Source organism: Micromesistius poutassou (assembly GCF_964030765.1).
Source record: "Micromesistius poutassou genome assembly, chromosome: 19".
Taxonomy (NCBI): domain Eukaryota; kingdom Metazoa; phylum Chordata; class Actinopteri; order Gadiformes; family Gadidae; genus Micromesistius; species Micromesistius poutassou.
Window position 1 is genome coordinate 2,125,326 of NC_140289.1, and position 21,525 is coordinate 2,146,850.

A 21,525-nucleotide genomic window follows, 5' to 3' on the forward strand; every position below is an offset into this window, starting at 1 on the left:
GGCGGTCGAACCCGCAGCGCGGAGTCACTGTCTCTGTCTCCGTCTCCCAGGCCTTTGCTGGAGCAAGGCGTCCGCTCCTCCCCGCACCCGCCTCTGTGCCACTGATCTGAGGGCCGTGATCACACCACCACCACCACCACCACCCCCCCCCCCCTCCACCCGTATCAAATGAGGCTAGCAGAGAGAAGTGGCAGTCGCTGGGGTGTGCTGGGGGGGGGGGGGGGGTGCTGGTGGGGCTGGGGGGGGTCTGGGGGAGTGGAGGGAGGATTTGGCAGATGTGCAGGCACATTTATCATGGCAGCTTTCAGGCGGGCAGCGTTCGTGACGGGATTGGGAGCGGGGTGTTTTTCTGTGTTCTACAATGCATGTAACGCCTGTTGGTTTTATGAAATGGCTCCCGCGCACAGAGACCATTTTGTTGTTGTTTTTTTTGCTTGTTTTCGGAGAGAGAGAGAGAGAGAGAGAGAGAGAGAGAGAGAGCGATGTCGAGGGGCTGTATTCAACAGTGCATTACACAAGAATGAATCAGAATAGATCCAATGTTTTTTCACTATTCATGAAATTTACTGTACGTCCCCTCAAGCCACAGTGTGTGTCATTGTGTTTTTGCAACATAAAAAGCTCCATTCCTGCATCTACATTACAACCACAAGGAAAACCATAACAACACCGGGTATAGTGCTGCGACAAAACAATTGATTACAAATGTAAAACGTAAGTAACGCAGTAAGAGGCAGAAGAGGTTCTCTGGTAATGTGATCAATATATTCCTACAGTGTTACAGCCTCTGTTGAAATAGATATAGCCGTAAAGAGACTTTACCACGCCTGTCCACGTTGAGCCGATCAAACCCGTCTGTGGTTTCAAATTCAGACACAGGGCACTTTGGTCGGCGTTTATACCCAGAGTGTCCGTGAGCGTATTCATTTTCGTAGCATGGGGGGTGGGCCCGGTGGGAATCAAACCCCTAACCATAGCAGGGGTGATGCCATGCTCTAGCAGCTGAGCGAGACACGACCACAGTCCATCGTCACCTCCGCTGGCTTCATTAAGCACAACAACGCCAATCTCCCAACGGGGGAGAAAAGGCAAGGGAAGGAATGGAGAGAAGGGCTCTTTCCATTCGTCTCACAAAGTGAAAGCGACAGAGAGAGAGAGAGGGGAAGAGAGAGAGAGAGGGGTGTGGGGGGGGGGGGGGGAGAGGATTAGAGATAAAGAGAGAGGGGACGGGGGAGAGAGAGTTAGAGATGGGTTAGCGGAAGAGAGAGAGGAGGAGAGAAAGGAGGAGAGAAAGAGAGAGGGGGAGAGAGTTTAGAGAGAGGGGTAAAGAGAGAGAGGGGGAGGGGGAGAAAGAGAGGGGGGGAAAAAGAGAGAAAGAGGGGTAAAGAGAGAGAGAAAGAGAGAGAGAGGAGGAGAGAGAGAGGGGGGGGGGGGGGGTAAAGAGAGAGAGAGGGGGAGAAAGAGAGAGAGAGGGGGGGGATAGAGAGAGAGAGAGAGAGTGCCTGCAGTGTGATTGTGTTGGACACAGGGAATGGAGAGATGAGCAGTGAAGGGTAGATAAGGTTCATTAGAGGAGGAGGCGCTGTGAACGAAACATAATCTCCATTTTAACCTTACCTTTCTGGGGGGGGGGGGGGGGGGGGTGGGGGGGGAGATAAAGGAGGGCTGGCGACCGACGGGCGGAGCCACGCCAGGAATACTGATCAACCTCCGCTCCTCGCCTGTGTTATCGAGAGGAGGGGAGGGGAGGGGAGGGGAGGGGGGGGGGGGGAGAATAGAGCTAATGCTCCGATGGTAAACATTACTCAGCGGCTGTGACTGAGGACATTGTTCCTTCTGTTCTCTCTCTCTCTCACTCTCCCTTATCCATCTCTCTCTCCCCCCCTCTCTTTCTCTCCCCCCTCTGTCTCTCTCTCTCTTTCTTTACAACTCTCTCTGTGTCTCTCTCTCTCTCTCTCTGCCTCTTTGTCTCCCTCTCTGTTTCTCTCTCACTCTCTCTCCCCCTCTCTCTTTCTTTACAACTCTCTCTGTGTGTCTCTCTCTCTCTCTCTCTCCCTCTCTGCCTCTCTCTCTCTGTCTCTCTGTCCTTTGCTCTTCCTCCCTGTTACTCGTTCTATCTTCGATGCCGCTCGTTTGTGTTTCCCCCTCGTCGTGATGGAGGGAGAGCGTAGCTGTGAGGGTCCATTGATATTGTAAAGGGGTGGTGGTGGTGATGGCGGTGGTGGAGGGGTGCTGGCAGTGGTGGTCGAGGAGGAGGGGTGCTGGTGGTGGTGGTGGTGACCGTGGATGAGGGGTGCTGGCGGTGGTGGTGGTGACCGTGAAGGAGGGGTGCTGGCGGTGCTGGTGGTGGAGGCGGTGGTGGTGGTGGTGGAGGCGGTGGTAGTGGTGGTGGAGGCGGTGGTGGTGGTGGTGGTGGTGGCGGTAGTGGTGGTGGAGGCGGTGGTGGTGGTGGTGGTGGTGGCGGTAGTGGTGGTGGAGGCGGTGGTGGCGGTGGCGGTGGTGGTGGCGGCGGCGGCGGTGCTGGCTCGGTGCTGCTGGTGGTGGCGGCGGTGGTGGATGGGGGTGAATGTTGTGATAAGAATTTATATCAGCCTCTTTAATGGGAATTTAATGACGCGGTCGAAGAGAATGGGGGACATTCGTCATGACGGGGGTGGGCGAGCCGCGAGACCCCCCACGGGGTTGATTGGGGCCCTAAACTCGGCTTTAATCATCGGAGGACGTGGAGGAGGAGACGGGGTGCATATGAGCTACACACCGTGTCTAACCGCCCCCCTACATGACTATAAGAGCTATTAATGTAGCGACGAGCCCCCCCCCCCCCCGCCGTCCCCTCTCCCCCCCAGGTGTACCTACCCACTGTGAGCGGCAACACGGTGGAATCCACCCCCCGAATCAGGAGATCAAGGAGAACGTTACTCAAAGAGAAAGGGTGTGTGCGTGTGAGTGTGTGTCTGTGTGGGTGTGCATGTGTGTGCGTGTATCGGTACCTGCGTGTGTGTGTGTGTGTGTGTGTGTGTGTGTCTGTGTGTGTGTGTGTACATGCATCGGTGTGTATGTGTGTGTGTGTGTGTGTGTGTGTGTGTGCGTGCGTGCATCGGTGCGTGCATCGGTACGTGCGTTTGTACACACACACATGCGTGCATTTATATGTTTGCGCGCGCGTGCGTGTGTGTGTGTGTGCGTGCATTGATATGTTTGCGCGCGCGCGCGTGTGTGTGTGCGTGCATTGATATGTGTGCGCGCGCACGTGTGTGTGTGTGTGTGTGTGCGTGCATTGATATGTGTGCGTGCGCATGTGTGTGTGTGTGTGTGTGTGTGTGTGTGCAGCGGTACATGCTTGCCGTGTGCTTGTGTAGCGGTCGGAACAAGAGAACCACCAAATAAAGTAAAAGTGAAGTAAAAAGGTGAGAATCCCAGGCAGGCTTTAGTTCGACAACAGCAGTAAATACTCCCGCCCTCCCTCCTCCCGCCCTCCCCCTCTCTCCCCCTTCCTCCCCCTCTCCAGTCAGGCGGGCTCTCTCTCTCTCCCCTCTTGATGGATTGGCCCATCAGTTGGAAATAATTAAGGATGAGCTGTAGGCCCGTGTAGCTTAATGCAGTATCACACCGGAGCACTGGGTCAAGCTGTAAAAGCAGAACTCCATCTCTTCTCCACTTTATAGTCCTACCAGGCGCTCCACACGCGCACACACACACACGCGCACACACACAGGGACGCACACTACAGCCGCACTGCAGACGCCCGGTCGAAACTAAAGACCAACTTCTGCAGGCGAGCGTCTAAGGCCCAGCGCGGGGGGGGGGGGGCCTGCGCACGGGAGAGATGGAGGAGAAGGACGACCTCCGCAGCCAGGGGACGGGCTAGCGCGCTAACAGGGGTAACCGCGTACCCGAGTTAGCGTTAGCGCGGTAGCGTGTTAGCGTGTCAAGCCTCCGCTCTGCACCACTGTGAGACGTCACGGGCATCACCGGCTCCGGGCAGAACAGAACTGAGTGCACTGCAACGGCTGCAGGGATGTTCTGACTGCCCCGGCTGCGACACCAGGCACCAGGGCCGACCCCCGGGTGTCCCCACTCTACCTGGACCAGGGTTAAGACACACTTGTAATGGGCGGGCGTCATGTTCCCAACTCCCAGCAAGAAAGTTACGAGGAATGCATGGTCAGGATGAGGAGGTTGACGCACTGACTGAAAAGCTAAGCTCTGTCCCTGATCCGGGCCGGCCAGTGGCAATGTCACCGGGCTCCCCGCGTGTGCGTGTGTGTGTGTCTGAGAGGTCGTCATTGTGGGCTCCGAGGTAGGGCATCTCCTCCTTGTGACTGTATTTAGCATCCGCAGTGCCTCGCTGTTTGTCCTTTGACGGGTCCCCCGGACCCACAGGAGCCACTCACACTGCTGGATAATGGGCTTTCTGTAAGGACGGTATCTGACCTTCTGCTAATATTAGTCTTCATTACTGTAATATCAGGGCCGCTCTCTCTCTCTCTCTCTCTCTCTCTCTCTCTCGTCCTTACAAACACAAACACGTGCACACAAAAACATCTACATTCCCATACACAAACATACTTGGACGCACACACACACACACACACACACACACACACACACCTACATTCATATTACATGCAGACACATAGAGGCACATACATGCACTCACATACACACACAGACACACAAACATCTATATTCCCATACACAAACACACATGAACATGCACATTCACACACACACACACACACACACACACACACACACAGACACACACACACACCTACATGCATATTGCATGCAGACACACAGAGCCGGTATATACATACAAACACACACGCACACACACACACACCCAGCATTACTTCATTACCCTGTACTGCGTGTAACGCACATGGGCAACTCTTTTCCACGACCTTGCTGAGCAAAAAAAAAAAAAAAAAAAACACGTGTTTTTTTTCTGTGTACGCCGCTATTTTTATTCCCTTTACACGTTGATAATGAACCGGGGATTGATTAGGGACAGATGTGACGGCACGTGGAGAATCGCAATGGAAGGATCCTCCGGTGCAATCTGTGTGCAATCTGTCTCCCTCTCGTTCAAGGTGATGGCGGCCTCGCACGGCAGGGGACTGAGATGTGTGAATTAGATGTTTTTTGTCTCTTGTATTTGCAAGGTATTTTTTTTTAACGCTGAAACATGAATAATGGAAAGCAAACAGTAGATGCATGAGGGAGAATAGTCAATGTGTGTGTGTGTGTGTGTGTGTGTGCGCACACATGTCTAGGAGTGTATGTATGTGTGTGGCCTTGTATGTGTGTGTGTGTGTGTGTGTGTGTGTTTGTACATGTCTGAGTGTGTGTATGTATGTGTGTGGCCTTGTGTGTGTATGTGTGTGTGTGGGCATGTCTATGAGTGTATGTCTGTGTGTGGCCTTGTATGTTTTTGTGTATGTGTGTGTGTGTGTGTGTGTGCGTGCGCACGTCTCTATGAGTGTACGCAGTGCGGGGGAAGCACACAGGGCGGCGGGTGTGTGTATTGTGTATGAATTGACCATACAGTATGTATTATGTATTATGTACGTAAATGTGTGTGTGTGTGTGTATTTCTTTTGTACACAAGCCCAGGCTTTCATGCTAGCAGTATGGCGCGCACACTCCACGCTCTGCTCCTACTGGGCGACGGCCGGCCTGGCTCAGCGGGCGAGCGGGTAATGAACAAAGGACGGAGCAGACAAACTTCACCAAATTACACTTTCAGCTCTTTCTCGCGCCGCGCTGCCGCAGAGTCCAGCCAGCCGCTGCCTGACGCCTGCGGGGCCACGGAGGCTGGGAGAGAACACACACACACACTCACTCTCTCTTTCGCTCTCTCCCTCACCTTCTTTCTCTCTCTCCCTCCCCTTCTTTCTCTCTCTCCCTCGTTTTATTTCTCTCTCTCGCTCTCTCTCTCTGTCTCTCTCTCCCTCAATTTCTCTCTCTCATCTTCTTTCTCTCTCTCTCTCTCTCTCTCTCTTTCTCCCTCGCCTTATTTCTCTCTCCTCACCTTATTTTGCTCTCTCTCTCTCTATCTCTCTCTCTCTCTCTCTTTCTCCCTCGCTCTATTTCTCTCTATCTCTCTCTCTCAATTTAATTTAATTCAATTCAATTCAATAAAGCCTCATTGGCAGGGAGAATTAGCATGCAGGTTGCCAAAACAATTGAAAAATAAAGCAGAGGGAAAATAACAAAAGACAACCAAAACTTAAAAGCTGAGTGAAACATTGATTATTCAACCAAGTACAATTCAATTAAAAAGTATTCAATTCAAAAGAGGACTTATTTGAAATAGGAACAAGGTGAAATATTCTGAATATAATAAAATAGTGAGGAGTAGGGATGGGGATCGAAACCCAGTTCTATCAAGGACCCGGTTCCACTTTTTTCAAAACCCGATAATCAATAACGTTTGGGCTTATCGATACCACTATCGAGTCTCATCTGGGTTTTTTTCTCCCGTAGGTCCTGTAACGTAATTGTGTGTCCCTCGAGTCGCGTCACGGCACTTAAATCTAATCAATCTATAGTGTATATATATATATAGTAGTATATAATATATATACTAATATATAATAGTAATCCAATTGTGAAATCCGTGTTGTAATCGGCAGCATACAAGCTAGTTAGCTTGAAAAGTAAATAAAGTTTCAGACGTGCTGCGTGATGATGTGTTCAGGTTGGCTCAGTAAAACAACTATTAGGTTATCATGATGCGTTCAAGTGTAACGTAAAGAAAAGGGAAATTGAGTTTTTGGCGAGAAACATGAGTAATACAGTTGTATAGTTCTCTAATCATTTTAGAATATATAATTAAACTACTGATGCCAATATTTATTAAAAATAACATTTAATTTAAAATACAATTATTTATTTCCTAAATATTTTCCTAATCACTAAAAACATGAAGGCTATAAACGTTTTTGTTATGCTCACTTGTTAAGCAATAAAAGCAATACCAGTTCTGTTAAAAACATATTGTCACGTCGTCTTTCCACCAAATAATAGAAAAGTATCGATAGTGGTATCGATAAAGACTTGGATCGATAAGGAGTATCGATAAAGGTATCGATATCAATTAGGGGTGTCCCCGACTAAGAATATCTATTTCCTGATTCCCGGGAAAGGTTATGATGGGAAATAAAATAAAATAAAAAGCGCAATGACTGCGCGTCTATTGTTGTCATACGGTAACGTTGATGGAGGCGAAACTCGAGCCCTAGCAAAGGAACGACACTAAAACGAAACAGCGAAACGCTGATCCTCCGGAGCCGGTCCGTGGCTACAGCCACGCCGGACACACACAGCCACTCCAACCACGCCGGACACAACTTAACTTTGAGTTAAGTTGTGTCCAGCGTGGTTGGAGTCCACAAACCCGCTCCCGAGGGGGACACTGATCGGCGTTTCGCCGTGTGTGTCGCTCCTTTCCCGGGGCTAGAGTTAGGCTGCGCGTGGCTGTGTGTGTCCACGGACCGGCTCGGAGTTCACGAACGGGCTCCGGAGGATCAGCGTTTCGCTGTTTCGTTTTAGTGTCGTTCCTTTCCTAGGGCTCGAGTTTCGCCTCCATCAACATTACCGTATGACAACAATAGACGCGTCATTGCGCTTTTTATTTTATTTCCCATCATAACCTTTCCCAGGAATCAGGAAATAGTCTTGATCAGATTCAGATTTCCCGGGAATCGCGTCTCCTGTGATTAAAACCTAATGACGACCCGCCCATGGTGGAGAGGTTATTTTCTACGACCCGCCCATATTGAAGAGGTACTTTTTTAGATGGAAACGCGCCTGGAGTCGAGTCAAGGCGAGCTGATACTGTCGGTGGAAAAGCGGCATAAGTGTGTTTTGCTGAAGATTCGACTATGAGATTGGCAGTCGAATCAGGCTCCTTCGATCGAATCACCGAATAGTCGAATATTCGGGGTCACCCCTAATATCAATAAATACTAACGATCCCCATCCCTAGTGAGGAGTGAGGAGAACTATTTCCTGGAAATGGGAGACAGAATGACATACTTGGACTAGCCTTTACCCATCTCGGTCCATCTCTCTGGAAAATGGAACCACATCCCAATAATGTGCGCTGTTATTTATGATGTTATTGCAGTATTTCCATTTCCCCACAACTCTTCCTCCCTGCTTCTCCCTTTATCCTTCTAAAATGAGATTTCTTCCCAAATAAACCTTTTTGAAATACTACATCACAATGTTGCTTACAATGTACTTATCAGTAGCAATGTGTTTCCAGACATGGACACACATACACACAAACACACACACACACACACACACACACACACACACACACACGCATGCACACATACACACATACACACACACACACACACACACACACACACACACACACACACACACACACACACACACACACACACACACACACACACACGCATGCACACATACACACACACACACACACACACACACATCTCTCTTTAGTGACAGTGTTTAACAAAGAGAGATAGGATTCCATCTATTCAGCTCAAACCTCTTTTCAATTAAACTTAAAACCTGAGCCCCTGCGTTGGTGTGCACGGCCTGTTTTTGTGTGCGGCCTGATTGTGTGTGCGGCCTGTTTCGTGTGTGCTCCGACTGTTTGTGTGCGTGTGACAGAGCACTGGCTACCAGACGGGGATTTTTCTAAAATGCAATTTTCTGTGTGTCAGAAATCCCTTGTCCAATCTTTGAACAAATGGGAAAAGTTACTTTATCCCCTGGTTTTGAGGCACACATATATTCGCTGTGTTCAGTTGGTTGAGAAATATCACTTTCTTTTTTAGTTTAGTTCGACTTTTATTCCAAGGGTTTTTTTTCCCCCTCTATCCAAGCGTTTTCTTAAACAAGATGTCTTTCAACTTCATCCAGAGGTTTGAATGTGTTACGCGTGCGTGCGACCGTGAATGCGGCGCCCCAACCTTCAATACCCTGAAATGGATCTAACGGAATCTCCTTCAGGCACTGGATCAGCCCCCGATAGCACACTGCTAGATTAAGCTAAGGTTGTCTGCCGCCTGTTAAGTCAGTTAGCCCCCAACACCTTGACTCCTACTTAAGCCCAAAGCAGTGCAACTTATCAAGAAGTGGGGGGGAAAACACATTCTTCGAGTCGTGTTTATGTGACTAATCAGAGGTGCTTTGATCGGTGAGCCAAAAAACAAACAAAAACACATTTTTTTAGATCTTCACCCTCCATTTTGGATCCGCATGCAAGCGAACTTTCACCAGGATGGAATCCGGCTCTCTGCTCGCAGCCAGGGGTGACTCTGCACACTGCCATTCCCACTGCCTTCCAACGTCAACCCTGTTAGGCCTTCCTACTCAACGGCGCCATCCGTCTACCCTTGTCCCCCCCCCTTCGACCGGCGTCTCCGCTGGGAACCCGGCCTGCCGTTCACAGCTCCCCTGCGCGTGGAGGAGAAGGGCCCGGGCTTAGATTGCCCGCGGCCTGCCTTTGATTATTGTGTACTATCCGAGGGTCCATGAGGGACCTAGCATCGGCCCCCCCCCCGTCGCCCTGAGGCAGCAGGGCCAATCCCGTGACACTCATGGGGCCGTGGACAGCACGCCGAAATGAACGGCCCCATGGGGTGAGGAATCCCAGGAGGGGGGGGGGGGGGCTATGGAGTCACAGCACGAATGGACCAAAAGAGCTATAGCGTGAACGGAGCTAACAGCTATTGCACGAATGGACCTAAGGAGCTATAGCCTTGAATGGAGCTATAATGGCGCTATAGAATAGATTGCGCTCTGGATCTATGGAGCTTTCGAATGAATGATGCAACAGCACTCGAAAGAAAGGCCTGTCTCGGATGGGGGAGAGCGGGGGGGAGAGCGGGGGGGAGAGCGGGGGGGAGAGCGGGGCGCCAGAGCATGGGATGCGCCGACCCCGGGCCTCGTGTAGCAGCAATAATCCAGATTTATTTTTCCCTCCTCTAGGTGAGTGGCTTCTCTTTTGGGCCGCGGGGGCGCGCGTGCGTGCGGCCGCGGGGGGGGGGGTTCAGCCCCCTCAATAAGACTCATTTCACGGCAGGGAGCCGCGAGATTACATCTGACAGGACGGGACGTGAGGCGGAGACCGGGAACACGGATTTCAGATTCCCACCCCCCCCCCCCCCCCCCACCAAGACCCCCGGACACTGCCTCACGCACGGAAGACCTTTCCTCCCCCATCATTCCCGCCCGGGAACGCCGCAAGCTACAAGCGTTCCAAACGGCGAGGTGGGGGTTGGTTCCTCTGTTGCTCGGAGCGCATTTGACAAGAACCAGCTCTCCAACCTTAACCGCCATCACCAGGCCCCCCCCCTTAAGAGACTTAACTTGAAGGCGAGATTGAAGTGGGGGGGCGGGGGGCGGTGGGGGGCAGGGTGGGGAGGGGGCTGACAGCTGTTTGGTGGAGGCTCACAGATAAACCCTGCCTATCCCCGGCACCTGGCCTCCACTGTCAGCACACTCGGGGAGAAATGTTAAGTGGTGGGGGCAGTTGGCCGGACGCTAAGTGACGTATGGCCCCGCGTTCCTTATGAAGCCTAAAGATGTTCCACCTCAGGGGCATGGCTTGTTGAGGGGGGGGGGGGGGAGGGGCCGGCACTCTGGCAGCCAGGAGTTTGATAGGGAATTTCCAATGGCTGCTGCAACGCCGGGCTTATGGGATCCATTAGGGAAGAGAGAGTGCCGGTGAATGTATTACCCTCGGCGGTGGACAAAGAGTGCACGAGGAACGGGCCCCTCCATTATGAGATTGCACTTTAATTGCGCTGGTGGAAGAGGAGAGCGCCAAGGTGTGCGAGGGAGTAGAGGAAGGCTGAGGGAGGAGGAGAGGGCGAATTAGCCCAGGCTGCCGGGCTGCATGCTGCTGGGTACGTCTTTAAGGGGAGGATGTGTCACTGACTGGGATTCAAAGAAGTTGTCGCTGCCCGGAAGCAAGTTTGTATGAGTAATATGTTTGTCAGCGGGGAATAATGGCAATGACATGCATACTTGATCGATCCTCCCTCCCTACTTTTTTTTTTTGCTCTCTCTCTTTCTCTTGAGATCTCTCTCTCTCTCTCGCTCGCTCTCTCTTTCTCTTGCTCTCCCATGTTCTCTCTCTCTTTCAATTAAATGAGTGAAATTATCTGAACATCCCCGTGCTTGTTGTGTTGTGCACATTCAAATTGGCTATCACTCCGCAAGCCTGCCTATTGTCGTATTAATTGACACAAGGTTAATAAGAAAATTCAAGGTCTGTCAATGAGTGGACGTGACACAACATAATATCATTAGTGTGGAAATAAATAAACCACTGTTGATGTTGCTCATGTCCACGATGAACCGCACTTCGTATACAATAAATGTACTGTATTTATTTAGTCATGTAATATATGTAACATTTTCATGGGTCTAACCACTTTTTTCCGACGACAAAAGAGGGATTCAGTCACAAAAAAGAATTGGTCTTCTCCCATTGAGTATTAAGAATGATCTAAAACGGAACAACGGATCAACATACTCTTTTCTCTTTTTTGTATTCAAAACAAACACACACACACACACACACACACACACACACACACACACACACAAGCACTATGAATATTCAAAGAGATAAACACATTCCAGCGAGACAGCTAATTGTAACATCTGTTTAAGTAGCAAATGAGCCTTGCGATAAAAGAAGACCTACCTTCCATCTTAACATGCACTTGTCTTTTTCCTTCCTTTTTAATGTCTGCGTGACTCTAGAGATCTTCACAATGAAGTGTGGCCTTCATTAGTCACCTTGTGAAACGATATATCTTGAACCTGAATCGAAATAATTTGTCTTCTGTAAACATGAGACCAATAATCTGTACGCCTGTGTGTACACGTGTGTGCCTGTACTGCCCTCACCTGGTTGAACGAAGCTACTGCAGGAGGCCCCATATTCAGTAAAATAACCTAAGAAAAGAAAGAAAGTAAGAAAGATCGAATTTAATGCACTCAATGTCATTAGAAAGTCGAAGCACAAACACCAATCATTTCTTATTAAATGTTTAATGATTAATGATCATGTTAATGATTAATGTTAATGTTGAAACCAATAATTTTTCCTCTAACCAGAATTCCCAAAACATCTGTTGGATGCACAAAGATATCATATGGGGGGAAACATCTGAAATAAGTCAGTTAATCCTTCCTAGTGACATTATAATTGCAGGTGTACCATAGATCAGAAAATATCACCAAAAATATGCCCAAAAGTCAATTATTTCAATTTGGTTTATGAAGGATTCATTCAAAGCAATGGCCTCTGATGGAACATTCTAACAGACCCACATGACATTTAACAAATGAGGTCAATAAAATGTGTATATTGGGTTAAAATTAAGTTATGACATTTAAATGGATGGCTTCGTGTTTACTTGCTGAGTGAGTCATCTGACTTGTATTTGAGAACTGGATAGCTGCAATTTATAAGATGTTGCTAATGTGCTTTATACAATTTGTATTGAAGAAAAACGTTGAATTCCTACATTTACATTGATGTTTGTGACTAACAAGTATGAGAACAATCTATCATCAAACATTTTTGTTATTTGGTCGTGGGTTGGGCATCTAAGATAGTTTATTATTTAGTCTATAGCTCCCTCGATAGACAAATAGTTTGAGCATTGACTAACGCTCAGACATAACATCTTGTTTTTAATTTTACTACTACACTACTGGTGGGTAACCTATACTGCCAGTCCTACAATTAGGTTGTCCATAGCCTTAATACAGGCCTAAAAGTAGACCAACTCAACAAGCAGAGAGGTGGAGGAAGAATAAATCATGACAAGGGAATGACATTTGTTTTGCTATAACTGCCAGTAAGATGCATTGGATAGGCAATCCATCCCTTTGGACTGAATTTCCACTTTTGTCACATCTTTATTAGGCATATGACAGATACAGATTTGTTAAGCCTTTACTGACAGAGCCACTCATTCCTCTATGGTAGTTCACAGCCTTTCCTCGATGTTTCATGTGCATTGTTGGAATGAAAGAAGAACTTAGGATGCAAATAAACCATAATGCATAAACCTTATTGATGTCAGTTGTTTTTCTGCTTCGCTCGTCAAATGAATTTCACCACATTAAAGCCTTTTAAGATTAACAGAGCAGCACTTTGGAAGATACCTCAAAATAAATGCAGTTTTATTGGTATGCAAGCTCCAGAGATGCATTACTGTGTTGTGTTTACTTTTTTATTTTACCTTTCGCAGCCTTGCACAACTCCACCTCCTCTAAGTGAAAAGTTTAAAGAAATGTCTGTTCTACTGAAAACAATGGGATGGTTTTATAGTGACAAGTATGTGATGTTGTGACTAAAAGCTGCCTACGTTTGCTTGAACGGACAACAAAGAAAATTGTATTCCTCTGAGATTTCCAGCTGAAGACAGCTTCAAACCTCTCATCTCAAGACCCACCCTCAAGGTCATCCTGTTGCCTGGTAACCAATCAGGAGGAAAATGCAGTTCAAAATGTACTGGAAATGGACAAATGTACTCATATAAATATGGTGGTGGTTGTTGTCGTTATGGTTGTTGTTGTTGTGGGTGTTGTTACTGATCATGTCAATTGAGCTTTAATAAACATGAATTGTTATAGCTTTGCCTATTTTATGATAATATTGTTGGTATTGTTGGTACATCCATAAAATGCTAGCCTTTAACAGCCACGCCGGACACACAGAGCCACACGCACAGCCACGCCGGACACACACACAACCATGCCAGACACACACAACCACACCCGACACACACAACCACGCCTGACACACACAACCACGTGCAGCCTAAGTCTAGCCCCGGGAAAGGAGCGACACACAGGGCGAAACGTTGATCTGTGTCCCCCTCGGGAGCGGGTCCGTGGACTCCAGCCACACCGGACACAACTTAACTTCGAGCGATTATTCCCGTTTACAGCCGCTGGCCAATCATTTGCCAGCAGCCTGTTTACATCATACAAAAGTACCTGCTCAGATCGCTTGGAACCTTGAGGGAGGTGCTACTAAAAAAAGTACCAGGTACCAGGTACTTTTTTTGGCAATGGAAACGCAAAAACAGACGGGCCAAGTCGAGGCAAGTTGAGCTGGTAGGCCTACTGTCGGTGGAAAAGGGGCATTTGTGGCTCGTAAAGATCTTGGCTGTGTGGTTGCTTTCTACCAAAGCGTAATGCATCCACTTGAGAAGACCGGTTCCCCTCTTTTTCATCCAATTATTATTAGAATGAGAATTCAGAGAAAAGCTTTTATGGATTGAAAGATCCGCTCTGTCTTTCGGGCAGTTTAGTTTTTTCATTTAGAAAAAAAAAAAAATAATAAATAAATAAAAGCTATTTCTCAGAATTCTGAGATATTAATATTATTAATTCAGAAAATCCCGGACACCGTTGGCGTTCAGACCATAATGCTATTCACTATTTAGTCTGAGGCTTTTATCCAATGCGACTTATAGTGAATACAGCAACAGAGTCAGTCAAATCGAAATCGAAATCTCCCCCAAAGTCTACCTAAAGTCTCTTCCTCGTTGTGACTAACCCCCTGAACACACTCTAAACAAGTGTGTAACATTTAAACCAGCTCATAGCTTAAAACAACCCAGTTAAGTACTAGGTCGGAACCAGACAGCACTGGGTTCGACTATAACAACTCCAGCAACACATAAGGGCCCCTTCTAATATGTGTTCTCCTGCACATCGTTTCACTGATATCCATCCCCGGCCCCTAGAGAGTGTTTCAAATCACCATGGTCTTCTGGTGGCGTGGCGTGCGCGAAGCGTGTGATTGATTGAAGGCGTGCTGGGCGCGCATCACGGTGACGGAGGACACCTACGAGAAAGAGCATCTGTGCTGGTTTCATGAGCATCATGAGGTATACTGCCAGCAGAGCACCCCGGGTGAGTTGGTTAAATCATCGTTGTCGACGTAATTGTCATCGCTATAGCAACCGTAGTCAGCCGCCAGCTTCCGAGCCCGGCCCACGTAGAATTCCTGATAATAAGACGAGGGATGGAAAAAGCAGGAAAGATGGTTGTTGTTGTTGTTGTTGTTGTTGTTGTTGTTGTTGTTGTTGTCGTCATCTGATGTTCACTGATTTGATTATGTTTGGTTTTGGGTCTGATAAATGTTTGAAGATTGTGTTTCTGTTCATTGGATTCACTCCAAGTGAATCCATTCGCAACCAAGCTGGTTAGACTGTCACCAGGAATTTGGATGCATGATAGAAGTAAACAAACCAAAACAACAGTTTTCTCTCAGAAGGTGTTGAGCCCAGACTCTATTTTAACATAAAGAGAGAGAGAAGCATCGCTCATGTTTCAAGTTTCATCCAACGGTCATCATATTTGCCAGGAGAAAAACACATTTTCGTCTTGAATGTGTTTTTTTTCCCTCTTCACTTTCAGGGAGGTACTTGGGCATGACGGTTCCCATAGTTACCGTGGTGCGGACGGACGATGCCCTTTCGCAACCTGTCCAGGGATGTCCGTTTGGCCTACTGCCTGCCTCCTTCCCACCTCCAGGACCAACCCCCTCTGCCGACCGACCCACAGATCGCCCTGGAGACCTGGCCCCCCCATGGTGCTCCACTGCAGGTCGGCCTCCACCTACAACTGGACTGGGACTCCGGTCATCAGCGAGGGTCCTGATTGGCTGTATCTAGCTTATAGTGTGAGGGTTAGGGTCCATAATCATACATTTCACTCATTTCATTCATAGTGGCGAGGTGAGCCATATTCAGGAATAACATTTGTACATTTGTCAGAAGACTGAGAAACAACAATATATCGCTGTCAGTACAGTCAGGATGTTCATAGAACCAAGGGATACGCACTAACAATCACTAGGTTAACCACTTCCTGTATGCAACAAAGATAGCTTAGGATAAGATGCTACTCGAGGCTAAGTACTGTTTTTAATTGCAAGGACGTACATCACACAATAAGTGCATATTTTAAGTGCCAGGGTGTACAACATACAATAAGTGCGTAAGAGGGGGCAGTAAGGGGGCAGGCTATCCAGAGTCTAGGTGAACTTCTCTCTGGTGTATAGTGTTATCCATAATCATACATTTCACTCTTCTCATTCATAGTGGCTGACTGTGAACCATGCTGAGATATAACCATTGAAAGGATTTCTAAAGGTTGGTGATTGATACATAGATTTTTGTATCAAACCTTCAGCATGAATGGTTGGAATACATAATAGTGTTGGGAAAATCATGCAATCACTGATGAATCACAGATTGCCAGTAGAAAGAACAAGTGGATGAGAGTCTAAGGGGATTCAAACTGTCAGTTGCGGCAACCCGGCTCCGGTACAGCGCCCCTGGAAGCCCAGGGGACCGGTTGTAGGGGAACACTACCACCCATTTCCCCCTAGAGGTCGCCACTAAGGACATTGGCGCTGCTACCAATTAAGGAGATGCGGAGCACCTGTGGAGCAGGTGGAGAAGCAGGGCTGTAATAGCCCTGCTTCTCCACTCCTGCAGGGCTCTCCCAGCCATGTGTGTACGGAGAGACCGGTTCGGTCTTTTGTGTTTTTCAGTGAGAGACTTTATATGATTCGGAATAAACGTGCCGTTTTGGCTTTTCCCCTTTAAACTGTGTCCTGTTTGGGGAGGAGGCGGATCACTCAACAAGGCGGGCTGACACACAGTTAAAACTGAAATTCGGGCAAAATACAAGGCCTTGAATGAAAACGCCAAAGCCTCATTCTCTTTCAAAACCGTGAACCAAATATTAAAATGTATTCAGACAAAGAAAACCTTTAGAGAAAGCCTAAGGCCCTCCACACACACCAGGGCTCAGCCCAGACGTAGAGCGCAAACAGAAGCTGAACTTTTCTATGTCCTTGTATTCGCCCCGGAGGCATATCAAATCACGCGCGGACGCACACCTTTAGTCCGTTTAAACGGATCAGCAAATCAAAACGCCATCAAAAACACGGCAGGCAAACAAGGCAGCGCTCTCATTGATTAAAACGGGCGTGGTGTGAACGCGGATGCGCTTTATGTGTGCGCGCTATGCTCAAGCTTGGTGGTGTGGAGGCCTTAAGTCTGACTGAAGCCGTTTCTCAATTTGCGTTCTCGTGTGTTCTCGTGTACTTGCGTTCTCGATAAACGTCATCAGTGGTAGCCCAAGCACTGTTCCAATTCCGAGTACGCGAGTACTGCCGTAAAACCCGGAAGTGTTCTCGATGCGTTCTCGATGAGGCCGTTCTACCGAGGATGCATCGGAGGTGACTCGTGTGGACTTGGCACCGTTAAATATCCCAGAATGCATCATCGAGTCCGCTGCTGTTCCAATTGCAGGTGCGTACTCGCGTTCTCGGAAGTCTGTACTTGAAAGTCCGGACTTGCCAAGTACGTACTTCCAAGTCCGCGAGAACGTAGTCCGCGTACTTGGTATTGAGAAACGGCTTGAGAGTCTGATCAAAGGACACTCCAATTCCAGCGAACCTTCTGTTGATGTCGTTGCCCAGGGCTTTCACAGGTCCCACCGACGAATTAGAGACCGTCTCGCACGAAATCAGAGCGTTTGCTGAGATCCCTGGCCTCTCCCAACCTGGCTGCCGGTCAGCAACACGTTGGCCATCACCGGCTACACCAGCGTGGCCGGCACACAGCGACACAACCTGGTCTGGTTCCTGCATGGAGCGCCAGTGACGTTCAAGAGGAACGCCGTGGGTTAAAGGTGGTTTTAAGTCGGTTCATCCCTGGTTTGTTCCCCTGACCTCGGGCCATGGAAACCACTGGTGTCCATTCGTTCATGCCACTCCCCTGGTGCATGGTGCACCAGTACTCAAATCCTTTCAAAGACATGCTTTGAAAGTGTTTATTATGAAATGAAGGTTAAATTATGTCTGTCCTTGGGTTTGTCGACGACGCTGTTGTGTGTAGATGCATATGTATGTTGAGGGTTCCCGATTGGCTTTGTGGTGTCTGCCATGTTGTTGCGTCTTGTGTTACATAGATTGGACTTTAAGGGGCTGTAGGTAAGATTTGAGAGTTGTACAGCAAGAGAGAGAGAGCAGAAAAGAGCTTAAGAGAGCATGATAGATCCAAAAGAGCAACCAAAGAACATCCTCTGCCCCTCCGCTCCCTCCCGCACTACGTTTCGCCTCCATCAAGCATTTTGGTGCGCCTGTGATTGACAGGTTAGATGGATTTCCTGACCATGAATGAATTTTTTTTAAATTATTATTTTTTTTTTTTTATTTGCTATGGCCTTTTCTGAGAAGATACTCATTTAGGAATTATTTTTTTCCATATAGGTAACACATTTTTTTTGTGTTAATCAGGTCAAAATGTTTAGAATGTTTAAGTGTACTATTGCTTTATATGTATGTTTATATTCAGGTAGTTATGAATATAATTTATGCATAGCTTCCATCGTTTTTACATAAAAATGTCTTGATAAAGGGTAAAGGTAATGCCTTTGGACTCTCTGCTCTGTCATGCTTTTTTTCCTCAAATGTGTACCCCCTTGTTAGTTTTGGGGGGCTTTGAATACATTGAAAGTCGTGTTCTTTGAAGCCTAAATGTTAAAAATGTGTAAGTATTTGTGTGGATTTGACAAATCCATAACAACGTAATAATAAAAACAATATGTATGCCAAAAAATATGGTAAACAACCACTTTGAGACATTTTATGTCTTCCATCCGCTTTTCTATCTTCTCAAAATTAATGATAAACTATTAACTATAATTAAGTACATAATTAGACTTCCATAAGTGGGAGAAGCAAGAATATGAACGAGTTTCTGAGATTTGGTAATACATTTTTATATTCGAGGTCTCAACAGAAATATGACCACATTTTGTTTCGTTTCATTCGGGACGCATTATTAATTGTTATTATTATTGTTATTATTATCATTATTACGGTTATAATTATTTTTTATGAATAATTTCTGCCTCATAAGTTCAGAGTTCATCCGCTTCTCTTCCAAAATGGCGGCTGAACCAGCACGGGAATGGAGCGATGATCAGCTCAAAAGTGATGATCTCCCGAAAAAAGACCTTATTAAGTTTATCCAAGACAATGCGGCTAACTCGGTACGTTGGATCATTTTGGAGGTGTCTGTTTGATATGTGCATGAAATGGCCAAGTCAACATTCAGGCTTTATGCGTGCGTTGCACTGGCTGGTATCAGGCGATGCTAACCCGGCCAGCTAGCGGCGAGGCTAGCCATGCCTCTGCAGAGCTAGGCTAATGTGCGTTGAATGCACCACCACCACGCATGTAGTGGCCCAGTGTATCCCACTGGATTGCAGCGGATGTTATCCACAAAATGCAATGGAATTGGAATTTCCTATTGATGCATTGAATAAAGTGCAAGTGAATACAATGGGACGTGGGTCCAACTCTTTTTATTTATCTATTTTTCCGGGGATTCTGTGCGATGACTCGGGTGAAACACTAATGATTTATGCATGGTTGTATCCTCTTTCAGTTTCTTGCCGAGCACAAGCTGCAGGGGAACATAAAAAATGTTGCGAAAACTGCAAAGAAAGAGCAACTGATGATTGCGTACAATCAGCTGTTTGAGACTAAAGTAAGTGATATTTTGCAGGTTACAATAGATTGAACTAATTTTAAGTATATATTTTAAAATATATTTAATTCATACATGCTTTTAATAATCTAAGGTTTCTTTTTAATGTTGTATTAAACTGAGATCACATGCATCAATTTAAACCCCAAAAGAAAATGTGTACATTTGGAAACTAAGATAATAACTTGTTATTTTTCCATTTACAGAAATTTAAAGGCACTGAACCCATTGAAGAAGTCATTGAGCAGGTTAAAACTGTAAAAATTGAAGATGACCCGAGTAAAGACGCAAAGACAGAACTTGTGGATGAGGTCAGACATCTATATTTTAGCCATTAGTTAACCATGTGTCAATGATTTTAAAGGTTAATTGCAGCCAAATTGTGTATATTTTAACATTCCCTTCTAATATCATACACTGGTCACATCTTTTGTGATATCCATTAACAATCTATATATAATCCCATGTCATTTACTTTTGTAATTCAAAACAGTCCAACATTTTTCAAACCAAGATCCTTATTGATTTGCTTTTCAAAGGGTCCACCCAAGTACTTCAAATCAGTGCTGAAGAAAGGCGACAAAACAAACTTCCCCAAGAAGGGTGAAAACGTGAGCTGCTGGTATACGGGATCCCTGGTGGATGGCACCGTCTTCGACACAAACATCCCCACAAGTAGGCCTCATTCATATTCATCTCCCCACTATGTCAGGTTATGATGAGCCTGGCCAGTTCTCTGTAACCACGGGTTACCTCATTGTGTCCATCTCTTCTAAACCCCGCAGCCGCCAGAAAGAAGAAGCAGTCCAAGCCTTTGAGCTTCAAGATTGGCATGGGCCGAGTCATCCGAGGGGTAAGCGATTGTAATGGCTGCTCTGATTTATGCAAGCAATGCTGCAACGGGCATCGCTATAAACCGATGTAGCCGGAAACATCAGTGCCCTGAGCTGCTTCTTCATAACAGTGAGGATGATGATCTGATTGACTGTTTCTTCTCTCCTAGTGGGATGAGGCCATCTTGACCATGAGCAAAGGCGAGACCGCCAAGTTGGAAATTGAGCCAGAGTGGGCCTATGGGAGGAAGGGTCTTCCAGAGAACAAGTATCCTTTTTTATTTGGCTGTTCAGATTCGTCTTACGGACCGTGAACATTTTACACAAAATCATTAATAATTTCACAAAAGGCCTTCATGTTTGACATGATGGGGTGATGTTTCTTAAAAATTATATGAAGTAGGAAGTGCTGTTATTGTGGCCACTGAAGTCCTCTTTGCTAGAAATGACCATGCATAATATGTGGCCACGGATACAATCAATACTTCTCATTACCATTAAGGTAGTTTTATTTATACATTTTGAGTAAAACACATATTCCATATTTTAAGCAATGGGCTCACGTTTAGTTAGACCTTTTTTGTTTGACTTAAAGATGTATGTATTTATATTCCAAGTCCTGTCCTTTCCTTAACCTAACCTTCTTCAGAATCCCTCCCAATGCCAAACTGATCTTTGAAGTCGAGCTGGTAGCTGTGGATTAACAGAACGGCTCGCATGCACTTCCCAAACTAAGAAAAGTGTCACAAGATGACCATGCTTGAAAGATAACATTTTAATTCACATATTGATTACAGTTGGCCTGGTTTTGTTTACACCTGTTAATGGTTAGTCTGTCAAATTGTTCATGTATAATTTACCTTTCCAGCATGGCCAAACACGTGATGACTTGTCAATACTGTACATAACAGGAGTCCTGACGTTTTTCTGTATGTTTTGCATGTTAAGCGTAAGATATGATTAAAGAATTTTGAAACTTGACACGCGAGTTTGTTTTCCAAACTTGGGGTTGGATAGGCATATGGGGTAGACAGCATATAGCTTGCTAGATGGGATATATGCTATAGATATATCTATGATCA

At 46.7% G+C, this 21,525-nt stretch overlaps 1 protein-coding gene and 1 pseudogene across 2 annotated transcripts in view; both read left to right on the top strand.

Annotated features, from left to right (window-relative positions):
* The window catches only part of LOC311364236 (heme-binding protein 1-like), an 85,648-nt pseudogene extending 67,602 nt beyond the window's left edge, over window positions 1-18,046 (top strand). Inside the window, exons 2-5 of the transcript in view lie at window positions 14,847-14,949; window positions 15,457-15,645; window positions 17,534-17,626; window positions 18,025-18,046. The product of the transcript in view is annotated as a heme-binding protein 1-like (transcript). The remainder of the gene's footprint in view (window positions 1-14,846; window positions 14,950-15,456; window positions 15,646-17,533; window positions 17,627-18,024) is intronic.
* A 949-nt stretch (window positions 18,047-18,995) lies between these two features.
* fkbp3 (FKBP prolyl isomerase 3) lies at window positions 18,996-21,424 on the top strand. The gene is made up of 7 exons (XM_084483892.1): window positions 18,996-19,110; window positions 19,509-19,610; window positions 19,817-19,921; window positions 20,150-20,285; window positions 20,396-20,463; window positions 20,614-20,711; window positions 21,093-21,424. The coding sequence occupies exons 1-7, from the start codon at window positions 19,006-19,008 to the stop codon at window positions 21,145-21,147; spliced, it is 669 nt and encodes a 222-aa protein (XP_084340018.1). The 5' UTR covers window positions 18,996-19,005; the 3' UTR covers window positions 21,148-21,424.
* Window positions 21,425-21,525: the final 101 nt, after the last annotated feature.

Coding starts and splice junctions, on each gene's coding strand:
- fkbp3 (XM_084483892.1), top strand. CDS start 19,006: ATGGCGGCTGAACCAGCACGGGAATGGAGCGATGATCAGCTCAAAAGT. Junction 20,286..20,395: donor CGACACAAACATCCCCACAA/GTAGGCCTCATT, acceptor TAAACCCCGCAG/CCGCCAGAAAGAAGAAGCAG. Junction 20,712..21,092: donor AAGGGTCTTCCAGAGAACAA/GTATCCTTTTTT, acceptor AACCTTCTTCAG/AATCCCTCCCAATGCCAAAC.